Source organism: Crocodylus porosus, unplaced genomic scaffold (assembly GCF_001723895.1).
Source record: "Crocodylus porosus isolate Cpor-Errol unplaced genomic scaffold, CroPor_comp1, whole genome shotgun sequence".
Classification (NCBI taxonomy): domain Eukaryota; kingdom Metazoa; phylum Chordata; order Crocodylia; family Crocodylidae; genus Crocodylus; species Crocodylus porosus.
Window position 1 is genome coordinate 44,990,157 of NW_017728910.1, and position 20,118 is coordinate 45,010,274.

At 43.9% G+C, this 20,118-nt stretch overlaps 2 protein-coding genes across 3 annotated transcripts in view; both read right to left on the bottom strand.

Moving 5' to 3' along the window:
* UBE2G2 (ubiquitin conjugating enzyme E2 G2) overlaps positions 1–6,777 on the bottom strand; it is a 33,348-nt gene extending 26,571 nt beyond the window's left edge. The window contains exon 1 of the mRNA XM_019533112.1: positions 6,673–6,777. Coding sequence (XP_019388657.1) covers positions 6,673–6,715 — 43 coding nt within the window. The 5' untranslated portion in view covers positions 6,716–6,777. The remainder of the gene's footprint in view (positions 1–6,672) is intronic.
* A 5,537-nt stretch (positions 6,778–12,314) lies between these two features.
* LOC109308674 (small ubiquitin-related modifier 3) overlaps positions 12,315–20,118 on the bottom strand; it is a 10,167-nt gene continuing 2,363 nt past the window's right edge. The window contains exons 2-4 of one of the 2 annotated variants that reach the window (XM_019533113.1): positions 16,178–16,306; positions 14,542–14,613; positions 12,315–13,802 (exon numbers count right to left, since the gene is read on the bottom strand). In XM_019533113.1, coding sequence (XP_019388658.1) covers positions 13,740–13,802; positions 14,542–14,613; positions 16,178–16,306 — 264 coding nt within the window. In that variant the 3' untranslated portion in view covers positions 12,315–13,739. The remainder of the gene's footprint in view (positions 13,803–14,541; positions 14,614–16,177; positions 16,307–20,118) is intronic. The other variant, XM_019533114.1, reaches the window with a different exon arrangement.

Sequence of the window (20,118 nt, forward strand, 5' to 3'; positions counted from 1 at the left end):
TAGATAACAGAAGGCACTACTTCACTGTCAGGGTGGCTAGGAGCTGGAACCAACTTCCAAGGGAAGTGGTGCTCACCCCTACCCTGGGGGGTCTTCGAAAGGAGGCTAGACAACCACCTAGCTGGGGCCATTTGACCCCAGCATCCTTTCCTGTCCATGACAGGGGGTCAGACTTGATGATCTGCTTAGGTCCCTTCCGACTCTACCAACTATGAAACTAAGAAACCATGTTTTTGCTTTGCTATTAGAGAAGGGTCAACCCTCCTTTCACATTTCCACAATTTATCTCCAGCTCTAGTAGTTTCAGAGGTGGCCAACCTATGTGTGCTGCAAGCAGTATAGGAAGCCTCTGTGTGCATGGCGGACCCAGGAATGACAGATACACCAGGGAGCAGATGGAAGAACCGCAGATCAAGCAGGGACCACAGGGTAGGGAAAAGCAGACTGTGCACAGGAAGGTAAGAACTGCACTTGGGTGGTGCAGGCCTTAATTTATGGCATGCCTGCCAGAAAGATTGGCTCCTACTGATTTAAGTGAAGCCCAAGGATTCCAGTTCCCAAGTGGCACATAGTATTAATCCCTAACACTAAGTTAGGCAGCAGCTGTTAAAAATCACATCAGAAAAGAAATTCATGAGGGAAAAAAAAGCAAGATGCAGGGAGTTTAAAGCACAGTGGTTTGTAAAAAGCCCAAGATGAAACAATGTTACCAAGAATATGTATTTTACTGAAGACCAATTAGGTGTGTAAACAGTCTGCCTTTTCAGAAGCCTTTTGAGAACTTCATTATGCACTCATCAGTTTGGCATGGCTTCCAATTAGTTATTAAATGCATTGCTTGGAAAGCATGAAGAGCACAGATTTGCTCAAGTGCTGGTGCCTGACAAGACTCCAAACTGGGCTTCAGGAAACCAAGGGTCTGTCCTTCCTCTCCAATACTAACCTACTGTGGACAAGTCACTCCCCACTTCTGCCTCAACATCCCCACTGGAAAACCAGAACCTGATACTTCCCAGTGCTGCGGAAGAAATGGGGATGATCTGAAGATGAAGGTATTTTATCTAGCATTTATTAGTCAATATTTTCCTCACTCTTATCAAAGACAAGAAGAGTTAGTCATGTTAGTCTGAAGACAGGCAAAAGGCAATTTGAAGGCAAAGTTGTGGAACAAATCATCCACAGACTGGATTGTGTTAAGCACAGTGAGACTACAGATTATTATCCCATTACCTACCTTTTTTAAACTCTATATCCCTTAATGGGTTAACTGCCTTGTTTATCCCTACTGGCCTATTCAACCCTCACCTTCTTCCCTCCCTCTCAGCAGTGCCCCTTCCTTTATCTTTTACATTTAAATTCTCCTACTTTCTGCAAGTCCATTTATAGCATCTAGTTAAGTAGGTTAACAACGGTAGTCAATCTCTCGGCTGAAAACAGACAACCACTGATTCAAAACAGAGTGTTTTGGGGTTCCTATACATGTGCAGGGAGCCTGCTCCAATGCACTGTAATGGCAGCACATCAGGGCAGCCTCAATTAAGCTGCTGGAGCACAGAAATTCCCATGCTCCAGCAGCCTCTGGAGTCGCACATATCAGCATCCCCACACTGAAAATGGCAGCAGGGAGCTTTAAATTAAAGCTCATTCAACAAGCTTTAGTTCAAAACCCCCCACCACCATTTTTCAGTGCAGGGATGCCAATACATGTGACACGCCAGGTACTTTTAATCAGCATGAATCTCAGAGCTGAGCTAATTAAAGGCTCCCCCCACCCAGCCCAGAGCATGGGTATAAACACCTTTGGGTGCACCAAATCCAGACTATACAGACAATGAAACTCAATGCCTGCTTTAAATACCTGTGAATTACTCAAATTAACACTCTGCCTCAGCTAATTCCACTTAATTACCATTTAAGCCTTGGTGTAAGCAGCTAGATCCTGCCTGTTTTGGTGCCAGGCAGTCAGAGACTAAGCCAATATCTCCCTCAAGCTGGTCGTCTGTTTTTAGCCTAAGGTACCATCCTGCCCTGCCAGCTTATCCACAGTAGAAACATTCCCTCCACTGAGCCCATCCACCTCACTTATTATTACAATTCCTTGTCATGGCAAGTGAATCCCCCTTGTCACTACTGTCAGAAGCTGAAGCATTTTTATGACACTATGATCATGTTACAGTATTTCTTTAGGGGCTGAGTTTCAGTAACCAATTAGGGATAAGCTCTAAGTATACTATTCAAGAAATGGAAGGGCATTTTCAGTGGCAGGTTTCAAAATAACATTTACCAGCTGCAGGGACCTTGCCTAAACATTCATCACTTGCTATTTCATCAGAGCATCCGATTATATCCTGTCCAGCTGCAGTGCAAGATTTTTCTCTTTCAGCTCCAGATGGGCTTTCTCCAATTTTAAGAGCTATCAGGCTGAAACAATGTTGGCTTCTGTCCTGAAATAGGAAGGATCATATCCCCTCTAAGTACTTTTTAATACTGTCTGATCTAACTATGGATAGTCTTTGCCACATGTTATTTACATATCTACACTGTATGTGTATGTCTAATGGCTGCAATAACTAGTAGCAATGAATCTCTCAATGAATAGAAAGGAAATATTTTTCTTATATCATGCATAATCAAACACTACTGCTTTATTAGATGCAGACTGTAGAAATGCAATCTCAAAAGGATCACCATTTCAAACAGGGAGATTCAGACACGGGAAGCAAGATGCATCAAGGATCACACAGCCAACCCGAAGCAGAGCTGGGAAGAGGACTCTAATCTTCAAACACAAGTTTCAAACAAAAGAAAGCTTCTCTCTCAAGAATAATGTTAAATCAAGTTCACATTTTACACAGTAAAAACTTCAGAACACTAGAATTAAAGATCACAAGCTTAACTGTTCTGTTATTAAATACACGGTATATGGAGGGGGTGCTTGGGGGGGAGGGATTCACACAAGAATCTGCCATATAAATCAATCAACATGCAAGTCACCACCAAAATAAGAAAAACTAAATCTGCCTTCAGTCACCCTCACCTATCTACTCACCTCCCTGCAATATCCATGAGTCAGAGAAAACAAATGAGCTTTGTGACATGGCCTGAAAAGCAATGCATCTGGGCTCTGGCACAGTTCAGAGTTAGCTCTTTCCATGGAAGATAACCAAGAAACTGGATGTGTTCAGCCCTATCTTTTATTGGCTGAACTATGCATTTGGCAGAGATGCCAACTACTGTGTATGCATTCTGCCAAAAAGCTTAGCTTGTCTAACATCTCTCCCAACTATACTGCTGGTGAACTAAAAAGATACTGCCAAACAAATCCTGCTAGTTGCATATTCTCATCTCTGGACCATCACAGCTACAACACAACTACATCACTACTACAGAAGATAACTAACATAATAAGTAAAGTAGCTTACTTTATATAAAGTGTAGGCCCAAAAACAAAAGCAAAAATGATAAGGAACTCAAATAAAAAATATAAGCATACAAGTTTACAATGAAAACAGAACATCTCAAGGGACTTGACTAGGATTATGAGTAAAATTTTAAATTATGTTTCACTTCCAAAAGCTGTGTTAAACTAAAAATTCTAGGGGTAAGATAGAAATGTGACTTCTATAGAGTACTATGACTGTTCATTTGCTTCTAATACTTCATCATACAGCAAAAAAGAAAGAAAGAGAAATTAGTATTCAGATTTGCTTCTTCTTTTGGTAAGAAACATGTACAGAGACAGCCTATTAGTACAATTATGTCTCCCTGATGGAAAAAATGCATCAGACAGTTTACAGTTTACCTATAAATACTTATCTGCACAGACGTATGGTTTTGACTACAGTAAGCAAAGAACTCCACATCTTTTAAAATGGAGGATGCTCCAGAGAGACATGAAAGCTGAGATTCAGCATACCAAACTTTCCAGCTTGAGCCTCCAGAGGCAACATTACTCCATGGTATATTAATATTGCCAATGATGTTAGTTGTTCGTAAGACTACATTCTATTATAGTTTGCCAGTTTCATCTCAAGGGAGACCCAGAACTAGAATAGGAGATGATGCTAGTACAATCCAATCAGGACCTGCTGCAGAGCTGTGGAATTCATACAATGCCTGGCAGTATTGTTGTTCTGCTCAACATTATTATTGTTCTGCTCAATTTTTAAGACTACTAAGACCACTGTTTCAAGGACAGAGCATTTAGGCAAACAACTGAAACCAGGATAAGCAGCTTTGTCCAACAGAAATTTGCTAAGTCCTTCCAACTGGGAATGTTTCCTTAAAAAAAACAAAACAAAAAACTGTTGAGACTTCCAATTGCAAGTGGATGATATTTTTTTTTTAATCTGCACTTCTGAAAGGTGATAAGAGAACTTTCATTTGTAGGACTGTCAAGAGCATCAGAAGAAGCTGCACCATACCTTGCTACTAACCTGTTGCTAATGTGCAGTTGCACAAATAGTTTACTCTTCATGCCCAGTCAATCTTCACTCTCACTGTGAAAACACACAAGGGCCTATATAAGTTCCTGCATCCCATCTGGAGTATAGTTACTCACAAGAAATAAAATGGATTGATGCGACCAGATGATTTCACTGGCATCAACCTCCTACTGGAGAAAAACAATTATCTAAGCATTTCCTATCTGGACCACCAAGCAAGACACTGCCAAGGTTTCTTTGTTTTAATGAAGAACAGGTCCTGAAGCTGCTTACCGGCCATTCTGGAAGCAGTGATACTTCTATTTATCATACTAATTTTGTCATGTTACAGCAATTCTCAACCAGAGTGCCAGGACACTCTCAGTGCTCCCCTCTGCCTCACTGCTGCCCTTGCTCATCACTGCCAAGAGGTAAACAGTGTAATACATTAGTTTTTTAAATGGGGTGCTGCTTAAGTCACAAAAGCTATGCCTCAAGTCTAACAAAGAGTCCCTTGAGTCCAAAACTGTTGAGAACCACAGGTTTAGGAAAATGAGCATGTACTTGACAAGCAGAAGACCTGTGACTCCACCATATATAAGCAGAGAGGTAGCTCGCAGTTAGTCTGCAGTCATTCAGAACACAGGGTAGAAATGCACCTTTATAGACTAACGCAACAAGATAGATGCACATGCAGCACAAGCTTTCGTGGACCAAAGTTTACTTCATCAGATGCTGTCATTTGAGGAGGTGAACTTTAGTTCACAAAAGCTTTGCTCTCTCTCTATATAGATCTTGTTTAATTAGTCTGGGGTGCTCAACCTGCAGCCCACAAGCCAAATGTGGCCTGTGAGGCTTGCCAGGCAGTGGGAAATTTGGCAGTGGGGGAACAGTGGCAGTTAATATGGCCACTCTCCCTCACTGCCAAATTCCTAAACCCCAACCACCATGCAGCAGGTCGGGGCCAGGCCACATGGGCCATGTCCCCTCCTCCCTGCAGCAACATCAGGTGCCAAGCACCCTTCCCCCACTCCGCAAAGCCAGATGGGTTCCCATTGCAACTGCCCCAGGTGCCAGATAAGGACCATGAACCAGCCACTGCCCATCCGGCCCATCAGCCACAGAGGTTGAGCAGCCGTGAGTTAGTCTATTAAAGGTGCATATCTCCCTTGCCTTCTGTCCAACATCTATCCAACACCTGCAGCAAGTGACCTTTTCTTCTTTGAGGAAAGGGTCCTCTCCTTTTCCATGTCACAAAGAACTAAGAAAATTAAGAACGGAAATACCACAGGCCCAGCAACAACATATATTGCAAACCACGCAGGTCGAGCCTGCTGTCCCAACTTAGAAGCAACAAGAAAAAACACAGAGCAACATCTCTGCAGGCTATCTGCATCAGCCTGGCTCTATTCAGACATGCATTTAAAGACCTGCCAACGGTGGGATCCGGAGCAACAATGCAGCCGTGAGGGCGAAGCAAAGCAACCTGGGGGCTCCCTCTGCTGGGATGCCTGCACTGCCTGCTGGCACTGCCTCCCTCTGGCTGCTTTCAAAGGAGGGCAGGGGGTGATGAATGTTTTGAAGTCTCAGTCCAAAACTGCACTGATCTCACTTGCACTTGGCTTTGTGGCTCTCAGCTTTCTTCAACAGCAGCGCTGCCTGGACAGCAGGCGGAACCCTGCCCTGAGCAACAATGTCTCCCCAGCAGTGACTCTGGGTTGGAGCCAGCAGGTGGGCCGGCTGGAGATAATGGGGATGATGCATGTTTCTTGTTGTTGCAGGCAGAGCTCCTTCCTGATGCCAGCTGTCAGGCCTCCATCACTGTGGCAGAACTGCCCGGTGCCTGGCTCCACTCCCCAAAAATGCCCTGGTGAGCCCGATGGGGTACACAGGGCCTACATGGGCCTGCGTTTGGACCTCGCCTTCCGGCAGGCCACAACCACCTGCAGCGCGGCGGGACGAGGAGCCAGGCCAGCCCGGTGCTGCGGGCGCCCCACGCCCGAGGGGATTGGGGGGGGGGGGTGACAGCCCGCAGGGACGCCCCCTCCACCGTGCTGCCCCCGCACCACCACCGCCCGGGGAAGCCACGCGCACACGTCACCGGGAAATATGGTAAGGCTGCGGGCGGCGCTTCAGGGGCGCCGAGAAGCGAGGGGCGCGCGTCTGCCAGAAATACGGTAGGCTGAAGGCCTCGGGGCCCAAGACCTCCATCCCCCCGGGGTACCGCCCGCGCCCGCCGCCCACTCACGTTTGTACTCGGCCATGAGCCGCTTCAGCGCTGTGCCCGCCATGGCCGCCCGCGACCCCGCCGCCGCAGGGAGCCGAGCCGGCCACCTCAGCGCTTCCGGGACCAGCCGAGCGCCATAGAGAGCGCACGCGACGGTGGCTAGTCAGGCCGCCGCGCGGGCCGCCCTTCTCTATGGCAGTCCGCCGGGCGCGAGGTGGGAGGGGCGGCGCGGGCCTTGTCGCGCCCAAGGGTGGGGTGCTGGCGTGAGATGTGAGGGGCCATGACGTCACTGCCCGCGGCCGGGGAGCGGCGCTCTGGCCGCTGAGGGGGCGGGGCCGGTGGGACGTCCCTGCGGCTTGCAACAGCCCGGTTACTCTGGCCTCAAGACGCTAGGGAAAGCTCGGCACCGGGATATTCCAAGGGGCCTGAGAGGTTGAGAAAGGCTGTTACCGACTGCTTCGTTAGGCAGGTGCTGCGTGTGGACCGGCAGACAGTACTACACAGAAAGGAATAGAGCAGGGGTGTCAAAGAACCAGATCGCCCCCGGACAGACCCAACCTCACGCGCCTCCTGTGGCATGGGCCAACGCTGGCCCGAGACGCGGAGCCGGTCTGATGCTCTGCACGCAGCGGCTGGAGCTGGGCCCAGTGCCACGGGCATTGCAGGAAGCACCGGCCGGCTGGAGGGATCACTGTAAGGTGCCTGTGCCAGACCGTGGGCCTGATGCAGCTTGCAGAGCATCCCCACACCCTTCATTCAGTCCACAGGGCCGGAAGAGTTTGACGCCGCTGGAATACAGTAATCTGTATACAAAGGGTAAGGAAAAGGGGAGGAAGATCATTCAAAAAAAAAAAAAATTAAGTGACCACACCACACAGTCCTTCTCTTTGACCCAATTCTTTGAGCTAGGTTTTAATTAGAGAGATGCACTTGTCAGTAACAAACTTTAAGACAAAAAAAAATAGCCACCTCAAACCTCTCCTCCTGTCGCCCTGATGAAAGATAGCAATTCAACTCAAATCCTTCTTCTGTAAGCCCTGTCCATGCGGTGGAATCCAGCTAATGCCAGCCTCAGGTGATGGCAGTAAAGATTGCTAAAGCCTGGTCTGCTGGAAAAACTTCAAGAGCATCTAAATTCAACTCTGCTTTTCCACTTCTCTGGGATTTACTGAAGCCTACCTTCAATGGAAGGCACATGTAGACAGGGCCATGACTTATGGCTGCCACAGTCCCTTCAGCTATCGGTGCCTTCCTGGGGGCCACTTCATGCTGTAGCAGCACAGCACGTGCATGGGAACCATGTGCATGGATGTGCACGCTTTCTTGGCAGTGGTGGCTACTACAAGCAGACAGTATTTGGCAGCAGCAACACATACATGCAGGTGAGGCCTAAGCCAAAAGAGGCATGCATTTCCCTGCTTACATTTGGTTCCAGTTCCTTTCTGGTGCGCATGCACTTTCATGGGAAGGGGAGAGAGGTGGTTATTCATGGGCTGGGGAGGGCAGAAATATGAAAGGGGCATACAAGTGAAGCAGCTGCAGTAAGAACTGGATGGACCACAATGAGAATGCAGGGAAGAGGCTACAGCCAACAGAAAAGCTGGACTGATTCTTTCCCAACACTCCTCATTCTGAATAACAGAAATAGTGTGAGGGAGCCCAGAGCACAGGGGTCTGTGCCATGCAAGTGTCACTAGGCAGGTGGGCAAAGCTAAGGGGTCAGACATTGGAAGGGGAGTCACACTGTTAGAGGGGACTGAGACATCACCTAAGCCTGGCAGGGGAGCCATGTCCATGGGCACACGGTAGTGGTTACAGCTGGTGGCTCTGTGCACCACAGCAGGATTCAACCCCAGATCCCAACAAACTACCAAGAAGGGGACACTTTAGAGCCAATCAAGAGAAAGGCCACAGGATCTCCAGTTACGTGTATTCAGTGTCTCAAATACATAGCCTTAAGTAGTGGCTATGAATGAATTACACTGTACAGTACTCCCACATCTTATCCACAGGTGAGGCGGGGGAGGCATTTTACTTTTGGCAACTGTAGCAACACTAATTTTTGCACCTTTTAGGCCTGGAACATTCAGGGGCAACAACAGGAGTTTGCAGTGAGGCACTGAGCTGTGAAGGCATATCACTTAGCAAATGTTCTCTTTTATTTGCTCTGCAATTCTAGGTTTTGCTCCTGCAGTTTCTTCACAACTGAGACCCCCCATTTACTCCTTTGCTGGTGCAGTTTTGGGTATTGGTAAACCAAGAGAAAAAGGTTCATAGCCTTTTTTTGTAATTTCTAACAGTATCTTCCAACGCATCTTCCACCCAAAGGATTCCAAAGTGCTTAGGCAGACACTAATTGCAATGATAGGTTGCAGCAGCAGTGAAAATGGCCGAATATACTCAGGAACAAAACAGCTCACCTCATGAGGCATCTGTCTCAGATGATTTACAGCCAGCAAGTCCTGCATCTGTGCAAGGGCAAGGCTGTGATACCATGCATGAGCACATGAGGTATCCCACTGACTTACAGGACTAATAGGATTCTCTAATCCAGTGGGGGTCAATCTTTTTGGCAGGTCTGCCACAAACTAGGCCCACATACTTCCTGAGTGCTCCCTGCCTGATTTGCTGCTTTGCTTTCTACTGCTTGGCCAGTGCTCCTTGCCACATCTGCTGCTCTGTTTTCTGCTCCCTGCCCTATCTGCCACTGTGCTGCATGTCTCTTCCTAAGTCTGCCATGTGGCATGCACAAAAGCTGCCTGTGCTTTTTTAGAGCAGGGGTGGCTAACCTGTGCCATATCTGCTTTCCTTGAAACACAGCACCCAGAATTTCACTCCAGTACTTGTTTCCAGCTCAGCAATCACCAGTTGAATTAGTAATAAAGGAGTTGAGTGCTGTAGAATCCATGCCCACCTTTCGTTACTTGCTTCAATGGCTAACCAATTTTGAAAAACTAATCTAGCTTCTGCTTTCAGTCTGACTTGCTTTGGGTGCAGACATAGCAACTGAAACGTGTTTGGAAATGTTTCACAAAGGAAACATTTAAGCCAGGGATGCGCACACTGCTGTTGTGCAGTTCCTAACAGAAATGTTTCAAACACTGCAGCAGCCTATTGCTTAGCTCTACTCTGGCTCCCCCTCTCCTCAAAGAGCAACAGGTAGAGTGGAGAGAGCAGAGCTGAAGAGAAGTAAGTGGGGGCTTCCTGGTCCCATCAAAGAAAGTCTCACTTAGCTGTAGGTCCCCTCCAGCTCTCCCTTCCCCAACCTCAGCAGAGTAGATGTAGAGGGGACTGGGGCCAGACAGTCCAGCTCTGGGCAACACCTCACTTCCATTCCCTGAGAGTCAGTGGGATAAGTGTGCCCAGCTCTGGGAGATGGGGGTCCCAACAGAGACCCAGCACAACCCTGACCTGGAGTAGGGCTGGTGGATGGCTGACTGGCAGAATGACTACCTGTTCTCCCTCCTTTCCCTATGAAACCAGAACCAAAAAGTGAAATGCTTCAAAACAGTACCTTGTATAAAGATCTACTTTTGAAGCTTTTCAGCCACTTTTGGATCTGGTCGTTTGAAGTATTTCAGAGGTGTTTGAAATGTTTTGTTATGTCTGTCCACGCCTTTTCTGCTCTTGCTTTTTGATTGAGAAACTTTCTCCCTCTCTAGTTCCTTTGTAGTGTCTAAAGCTGATGGTTAGTCACAAACAGCCTAAGATCTCACTAAAAACTTTCAATGGTTTTTTTTGGTTACTGTACACATGCAGACAAAAGCTTCAGAGATGTAATCTAGTTTGTGGATTTAAGACAGGAGCACAGGTAGGTAGAACCTTAACCATAGTCAATAAGCCTGAAAAAAAGCATTGGAGATGGGGATGGAAAGGAAACCTAATTATCCCAGCAGTGAGCAGTATTTTCTCAGGGCAGAGGAAAAAACAAGCCCCCTCTTCTCATTACCATGTTTTATATTCTCCTACAGCTCTCAACGGTAGAAGCTGCAAGGTAAATTCTCTGCTTCAGTCATATGATGAAGGAAACTAGGTGAACTGGATTCTAGCCTGCCAATCCAGCGGGAAGTACTTTAGGGTGCTTAGTGTAGGCATGCTTTCCTGTATATAGTACTTGTAAATAATTCTCTATGTAGGATATCTAGATGCCCCCTTTTCATCCCAGGGGCAGATGACAGTCTAGACCTGACAACAGGCCAGAAGTTGCTCTTTCACCAGTTACTCGTAGCATGTTTCACTGTACTGGGCGAGTTGTTGTCCCCAAGTTAAGACTATAGTTTTGTTAGTTTGGTTGCAGATTTGGCTGACTGGGCTTGACAAGAATGAGAGAAGCTCCAAGAGAACTGGGGAAGAGCAGATGGTCCCAGTGTGGACAGAGAGAAAGTCCCAAGGCAGACAAAGTGAAGTCTGAATGAGGACAGAGGGAACTAGAATGACACAAAAAAGACTGCTTGTTTTGAAGCAGTCTGCTGTGCTGCTTGAGACATCAGCACTCTGATAACCATCTTATAAAGAAGATGCTCCCGCACCACCACCCTCCTTCCCCAGGAGCTGGTTGAAAAGGAGCTCCCAGAGGTGAGGGTGCTATGGATCACTGGGGAAGCCAGGGACTGAAAAGAGCCACGGTCAGCAGCTGCCCCTCCTGAAGCCACACTGGGGCTGGCTGCAGGGCATCCTCTGAAGAAAGGGAGACCAAATAAGGGTGCTTCTTGGGGAAGTTCAGAGGGAGAGCTTTCCCCTTCCCCTCCAACAAGGGCAGGGTGAGCCTTTCCTTCCTTTTCTGTGACAAGCCAACTAAGAGGCCAACCAGTCCAGAGTGAAGGAGGGGAAAAGAGAAACCACGACAGGGCAGGCCCATTTTAAGCACATTAAAGACTATTTTTTCTTCTAAAGAGCCAAATGCCCAGCACCCATAGCACTATAAGCTCTTTTTCTGAAGACATGACACAATGAAGTGAGGCGTATGAAGCACCGAGCAGAAAACACCAAAGCAGATACTGTGCTGAGGGAACATTGCTACCAGAATATACCACGCAAATTTCTTTCGGGTGCTAGGTGCTATACCTGGTTTAGTACACTGAGTGATATTCCTACTGATTTTAGGAAAACATACAGGCCATTGTTCTCTAAGGACTTCAAACAGAAAGACAATGCTTTCCATAAATGTCTTTTTCAGCTGAGTAGGATCACACATATTTGTTGTTGTTGTTTACTCCAAACCGGGGTACAAACAAAATGTATTTATCCAACCCACAAACAAAAGCATTCTACAAAAACAGGTAGTTCCATAAGAGGTTATTTTTAGGTACACTGTGCTGACCTTTCAAACAACTAGAACACACACCTTCAGATTATGCACTTTTTTTATGCAAGTAATTGTCTTTAATACACGTAATTTATTTGATATTTCTTACCAGTTAACAGTAACAGAGATTGAATTACCAAGCAAGGGAGCACTACGTTGCAGTAATTCTAGGTGTCTGTGAGCACAGAAATACTGTGAAGCGCGCATTCACTGATCCTATTTAAGTGTAAATAAATCAGAAGTGTCCCAGCTGAGAATTTTATACAAGACATGCCAACAAATAAAGCAGTGGCACTTCAGTGACCTAACGTGCGGTAAAGTCATCTGAAATGCAGCAGCATAAAAACAGAAGCCAAGAGACAGAGTACCAAACTATATTTACTGTATACAGTAGTAAAGGACAACAAATAATGTACAAATTGGTGAAAAAACAATGAGATCTAACAAGATATCCCACCCTAGTCCATATACAATAAAATGAAAAAGAAAATAAGAACTTTTTCAGCAAGATTTCAAGCAAGCAGGAGATGATCTAGCATTGTCAAATTGGTCATGTAAATATAAAAAGCAGATAATGACCTCCTCAAGCAGCAACGGACAACCTATTTTAGGGCAATAGGATGACCTTTTAAAAACGTTCATTTGGAATAGATCCCAAAACTTCATATAGAACTGAAAGTCACCACACAAATGCATTTAAAATTCAATACATTTTGGAAAGCAGCAGAGCAGAAATTTCTCAGCAGAACTTTAAATTACTTGTCCATGGTTTATATGTTTATCAAGCTTTCAATAGCACTTCTGCGCATACACCTTGACCACAAACTTATACATAACAAGGAAAAACATTTGATTTTTTAATAAGACCAATTTTAACTACCAGAAACAAGCAATAAAAGAATCCTGAGGCCATATAGTTACAAGTACCAAGATAAAATAAAGATACAGTTGTTATGCTTGTATTAAACAGGACGAGGGAACGAGTTGCTTAACTTTTTGTCCATCCCTCAGTAAATTGATATTTAACTGTCAAGATGTATTTTCCTTATGGAACAGAATATACTACTGCTCAGCCATCAGCACTAGGTCTGGCAACAGCTCAGTTGCTGACATTAATTCTAGCCAATTTTAATTTTTAATTCTCAAAGTTTACATTTCAGTCTATGCTATCACATTATGACAAAGCACATGTACATTTACAATATTTTAAACTTTCACTCTATGCGAAGCATTATATCTGCATGTACAGGCCTTGTATCATAGGCTTAATAGCTTTAAAGTACTTGTGTTTACAACACACACTAGATGCTTTTAATCAACTTTTCCTTTCCTCCTCTTAGCCATATCTTAGGAGGAAACTATCAAGCTCACTACCAAAGTGAGAATATACTGAATTATTTACATGATTAGACTTAAGCAGTAGGGCAAGAATATAACACGAACCAGGAAAGAACAATCCATGCCCTGGAAACCTTAGGCCACAGGTTTGTAGAAACAAGAAAACAGCAGACAAACAACCCTTACTTTAATTAAACTGAAAAGTTAAATCAGATTGGCCCAAATTAAGATGTAGATTAATCCCTGCAGATACAGTTTGGAGTTGCACACGCAGTATGTCAGAGACAGGAAAACAATTTTGGAAAATGTCCTCTAAAATTTTAGAAGAATCCTGTGTGATTGGCATGTTCATTTATTTACTATTTAATAGCAAATCCAAGGACAGATGACAAAAGTGAGGTGCGATGAGGGTCTTTTAACTTCTCTTCCCAAAAGGACAGCATATTTAACACACTCCACCTGTCTGTTGTTGAAATACATCGATGGTATCTTCATCTTCCATCTCCAGCTGTTAAATAAATACACAAATCCACAACTACATACTTTTAAAAGGTATCAACTTTACACTCATTCTTAAACAGCATTGTTAAGCAGCAGTGCTAAAATCAGAATGCAATTCCTTCCACCACTTAGGGTTGATACCCCTTTCCTTTCTCAGCAAGCCACCCCAGGATGCCAGCTAGTCAAGGTCTTTTTCAAGTTAGATCTTCTTTCTTTTATGAGTTAGTTTTCATGTGTAATTTCTTCCTGGCTTTAGAAGGCCAGACCAATCACTGGAGGGGCTCCTTAGTCCAACTGACACCACCTAAAACATCTATGTTCCGTTTCCTGAATTACCCATTATAATCTTGCCAATACGAGAAGTCCTCCTTCCAAACCAACCACCGGCAAGTTCTCACCATTGTAAATAAAGCATCATTGGCCACCAGCATTTCAGCTGTGGCTTTGTCCCAACCTACTTTAAGCAGGGTTCAAAATACAATTCTTAAAAACTCTGACAACTATTTGTATATTACACCACTACAAATCACACACAAACTGATGCAGCTCTGCAAGTGGTAGCAGTCATGAAAAGTTAAGGGGAAAAAGAAAGCCCTCCCACAGACACAGCAACTAAGATTTGCATAAAGTATACAACAGGAAGTGTTTATTTTTTAAATCAAAATGTCCCTTAAAGTTTGCTTTAGGCACGTCATCCAAAAATGTTAGGAGTTTTGCTACAGTTATTACTAAGTGTTTTTCCATACCTGCGCAGGTGTGTCCGTTTCATTTATCGGTTGTCCATCAAATCTGAATCTAATCTGTCTCATTGACAAGCCCTGAAAGTTGAAAGTTACTGACATGAGATGTTGATATCTTACTGTTGAACCTAATACAGTATGGTTACTGAAGCTTTAAAGTGACAAAAGAAATCTTACTCTATGATCCCATAGTCAAAACTGTTTAGTTTGAGGTCTCAGAACACAGCCCCCCTTTTGGATGAACACTGTTAGATCAGAATCTAATTTCTGTTCCATGAGAGCAAGTGCATCAAAATCTAGCCTGCATACATTCTACCAAGGAAAGAGAAAGTAACATTTAACACCAAGGCGGTGGAGGGGAAAGCAAGGAGAAAAACCAAAAAAGGAGGAAACACTTCCCCAGTTCCCAAAACAGAACAATAAGAAGTGTCAAGGAGCGAGAAGGAAAAAAAGAGTCACATATATTTAAAAATGTCTTTATATAACAGCAGCAGAAAAACATACGTTTTCATTTTTCGCTTACTCAAAAGAATGGGACCACTGACCCAAAACTGAAGCAGCTACATTTTGACTAACGAAATATGAAGTCTTGGCCGGCACAAGACAAGAAACCATATTCCAATTTTTGCCAGGCAGCCTCACCCATTCCAGTTCCCTAGTTCAATAAAACCAGGGAAATATGAAGCAAAGCTGATTTTAGGCTTTGGACAGATCACTCTTTCCAAAAAAAATTTAAGAAGAAAGTTAAGGCTGCAAAGTGAAACACTCAAAAGTTAGAAAAAGCCAATATCAAAGTGGCCTGTGCAATCTAAATTTGGCCCCCTTTCTTAACAGTAAATGGTTTAAAACCTAAATGATTTGCTACAGCCATAAAATAACTCACTTCCGAGTGAGGATTAAAACTCAGGGGCTTCTGACTCTTGGCTTCAATATCACAAGATATTACAGAAAACAAGACATATATAAGGAATCATAGGGAAGTAAAGCTGGAAGGGATCTCACAAGGTCATCTAGTCCAGCCCCCTGCTCAAAGCAGAATCATCCCTGACTAAACCATTCTAGCCAGGTACCTGTCAGCCCAGCTTCTGACAGTTTCCAAGAGGGAAGATTCGACAGCTTCTCTAGAAAGCCTGTTTCAATGCCTGATCACCCTCATAGCCAGAAAGCTCTTCTTAATCTTCAACCTAAATTTCCCCCACTGCAGCTTAGATCTGTTGTTCCTAGTTCTGTCCCCTACAAAAGAAAGCCCATCTCTATCCTCTCTATAATCACCCTTCGGGTATTTGAAAACTAATTCAAAGCCCACCTCAGACTTCTCTGAACCAAATTAACCCTACTTCTTTCACTGCAGATGTGGGGAAAGAATATTTGTTTAGTTAAAGCCATAAATAAAACCAATCTTTTCAAGCCTGAGAACCTTAAGATAAGCTCCTAAACCTGTTTTCTATAGTGTTCCCATATAATGGGTTTATTCCTTGACATACTAGTATTTAGTATGTCATAAAAAGTTGTAATGTTTCTATAATTTATGAGTCTCCCCACAAGATAGACTCTTAGTCAGCATTAATTCAACAGCAGTACTGAACTACAATATTCATTACTACATTTGTTAGTTAATTAATACTACATTTAATGCATGTACCTGTCTCTCACAGTAAGCCTTCATTAGTTTGTTTAGCGGTGTGTGCCTTTTTATTTTGAACTGGACCACTGATCCATCCTGACCAGCTACTTTCAGATTGATGTGGTCATTCTCTGTTTTTACTCCTTCCTGCAAAACAGAAAGTGAAAATAGGTATCAGTATTTATGCATAAAAGTTTCCTACAGAATCCAGCAGATTAATAATCCTTTAGCCAATTATTAAAATATCAGGAGCTTTCCTTCCTATAAAGAGTTCAACATTTCCCATGCCATTTGGGGAAGAATTCTGGTTTCGTGGTTTCTTCTGAGACTTGCAAGCAAAGACTTCAAAAACACCTTAAAAGGAAATAGATCTCAACATTTCCATCTGTAAACTGAGAGAACTTTTGGTACAAGTGAGTGCATTACATATATTAGAATGTATTACATGTATTAGAAACTGCAAAGATCTACAGCTTTACAACATTTAGGAAGTTCTTAAAAGTTGTTAGCCAAGTTAGTCTGAAGTGATGCAGAAGGTAGGTCAGGGTGGCACTTCAGAGATTAACTCATTAAAAAAGGCAAAAGCTTTCACAGGCAATAGTCTATTTTGTCAGATGCTATAAATGGACTTGCAGAGTAATAAATAGAAAGGAATAAAGTTATAGGACTCATAGGAAAGTAGAACTTAAATGCAAAATTATGGAAAAGGGAGAGAAAGGCTAGGGGGAGGGGATGCTGCTGAGAAGGGCAATGGCGAGTTGAAGAGATCAAGGGATAAACAGAGATCAGTCTCCTTACAAAGGTCAGTATTTCATAAACTATGAGCTCCTGTTTGCACTACAGAACTACAATTACTTCTTAACAAGTGTCAGATTTGTAGGTTAGTCAAATAAAAAATTAAATGCAATTTCCAGTAACTTCCACGGAAGCAACATCCGTTCCTTGCACTTTTGCAAATCCCACCCTAAATGCCTAGATCATGTATATTATCACAACATTCATAGTAAAAGGACTCAGTATAGCTCTTCCCATGCTTTGAGACATTACTTCCAGACTGCTAGCATGGGATGTAGTATATTTTCTAAACAGTGCAAAATAATGTATTGTGAATGCAAGTCCTTCTCTCACAAATCTCTTAATCCATCTCTTCCTGTCAATCCCTGGTCAAAGAACAGAGACAAGGGGCCACTCACACCTTGGCTTCCAAAAGGCACAAAAGAGAACTACTATATAGCACTAGGAACCTCCTGCTCAGCAGTAATAGGAATGCACACTCAACTCACTTCAACTGAATTATTAATTTATGGGAGGGGAATCAATGCCCATTATAAGAAAGAAACAGGGACAAACCAGGATTAAAGAATAGTAATGACATGAAAATGAAGACAGGAGACAGTAAGTAAGAACTGGGTTTGGGGGGCAGTAAGTTTCAAGCTTGTGGATCTGGGAAAGAAATGCCTGGACAAAGCCAGCCAAAGAACCTAGCAGCAGCAAACACAACTAGTTGCAGCACATACTGTCAGTTGCTGGGATAGCAAATTGTTTTCTTGTTTTGCCCTTAGCTAGACTTTCTCCTCTGTAGATTAGCTGCATGTGCTCCACCCCCAAACTTTGCCCTCCCCTACCATCTTGTCACCTCCACCATACTGTAACTGTTCTCCATGTTCCCCCTCCCTCCCACTTCTTTTTTATATTCCCAGCCCCTCCTTCCATTCAAGGATTCTCTCTTCTTCTTTCCCTTTAGCTAATTTCCTGTAAGTCTGTAAAGTCATTAACACTAACATGTTTGCAAACAATTGCAGTTTGCTTTTCTCATGTTCTATCCCTTCCCCTTGTCCAGCTTGTCTACTTAAGCTGTGAGTTAAGGGACTATCAACACATTTGCCTAGAACAAGCGGCCCTTGTCTTAGCTGGAATCTAGGCACTACCTTAAAATAAAAACAACTGATATGCATACCTTTGCATTCCATAGTACTTTTCTAACATTTTCTGGAAGCCTGAACAATTAAAATGCATTTAAATGCATTTAAACTAAACAGGACCGTTACAAACAACAATTTCTGACATCACAACACTCTCCAGCCTACTTCATGATAGCACCAGTGTTTGCCTAGATGACATTTCTACCAAAGGGAACTTACAAAACATTTTTCATAGATGAGCCTACAAACCTCACTTTATAAATCAACTGGACAGAAAAAATCATGGACTCAATACAGACATTGGATTTATGATACAGTACAACCTGCCTGACATCTGACTCATCTGGTACCTACCTGACCTGACTCTTTACATTCTTCCTTTGCCCCACCTTTTCTCCCCTCCCTTCCCTTACTTTGCTGCCCTTGCCTTCCTGATTTCCAACTATTTCCCTTTCTGCTCCCTGCCTGATTTGCTGCTTTGCTTTCTACTGCCTGGCCAGTGCTCCTTGCCACATCTGCTGCTCTGCCACTGACAGCCTCTTCTTTACCTTGTATTATTACCACTGTAGTGTTTCCTTTTGGCCTTTCCCCCCTCCCTTTCCTGCTTTACTTTTTGTTTTCTTGTTTTCCAGTTTTTACCTAGTTATATTTTCACTGACTTCCTGTTAGATTTTTAGCTTCTCTCCTGTTTCCCTGTTCTTCAACTATTTCCTTTTTTACTGGAAACATTCACTTGAGTTACCAGCACAGAAGGGCAAAGTCAGTGAATAAGCCTCAGCCCAGACCAACAACTTGGGTTACTTCCTCTGCCATTACAAACATGGGATTTTACTCTTTCTTGAAAAAGGCAGACACAGTCATCCCAGGGCCCACCCTCCCAGGTGCAACCTGCTCAAAATTCTTGCAAGATAAACCCAAGACACGCAGCAGTCTTCTCTAAAATGGTCTCTAGATGATGACCGCAGATAGAATAACCCAAGCCAGACTTGAAGAAAACGATCAGAAGCACAGCACAACAGCTGTACTGGTAGAGCCTGATCAATCCAAACCAGTGCTCCTGGGTCCTCTTGTTTCCTTCAGCTTAGGAAGTCCTTCTTTCCCCATGGATGGAGCAAGGACGGCTGAAGATTTTGGGGAATGAAAGTTCAAAAGCTCACAGGATCCGGGCTTTTGATACTTGCATATCATCCTACACAAGGACTGTAAGTCCACAATCTCCACTTGTACGACTGCATCACCTGCTCTGTGCACATAAGTAGACTGGCCAAAAAGAATCAAGAAAAAAAACCTACGCTCTGTGAAGTCCGGCCTTTTTATAATGCATACATTAACAAGTTCCTGACCAAGGCCTCCTCACTGCAACATTCTAGCTTGCTAAAGCATATGAGTCTGCAAGCAATATGGATGTTTTTATTAAAGTTCCCTTTGGTGGCATTATTTTTCAGGTGACCTCCAACAAAAAAAGCACTAAAGAATTCTTCAGACAAGTGTTCCCAATAAGTTCTCTGACAGGGATTCAAGGACAAGTTTCAACCAACCACCAGAGCTTCCAAAACTGCCAAAGGGCATCCTCTGTCATTACCTTTTGGCTGGGATGGAGATAGAAGAAAGAGGGGAGGTTTAAAAAAAAAATTACTATGGGAAGGGAGGAGGGGAATTGTTATTTTCTTTTATGGAAGTATTAAATTCACACCCTAGTTCTCCTCAGACGCTGGGTAGTGAAAGGGCTGTATGGAGATGGATTGCTTCTGAATTTGGGGGAGGGGGTTATTTTGCTGTACCTTCCTGTGTTTGTATTTTATTGTGTTTCTTTGCCTGTAAGTTGCCCTGAGCCCTTATAGTTTCATAGTTTCTAGGGTCAGAAGGCTGAGTAGATCATCTAGTCTGACCCCCTGCCATGGCAGGAAAGAGTACTGGGGTCAAATGACCCCAGCAAGGTGTTCATCTAGCCTCCTCTTAAACACCCCCAGGGTAGGAGCCTGCACCACTTCTCTTGGAAGTTGGTTCCAGACCCAAGCCACCTTGATGGTGAAGTAG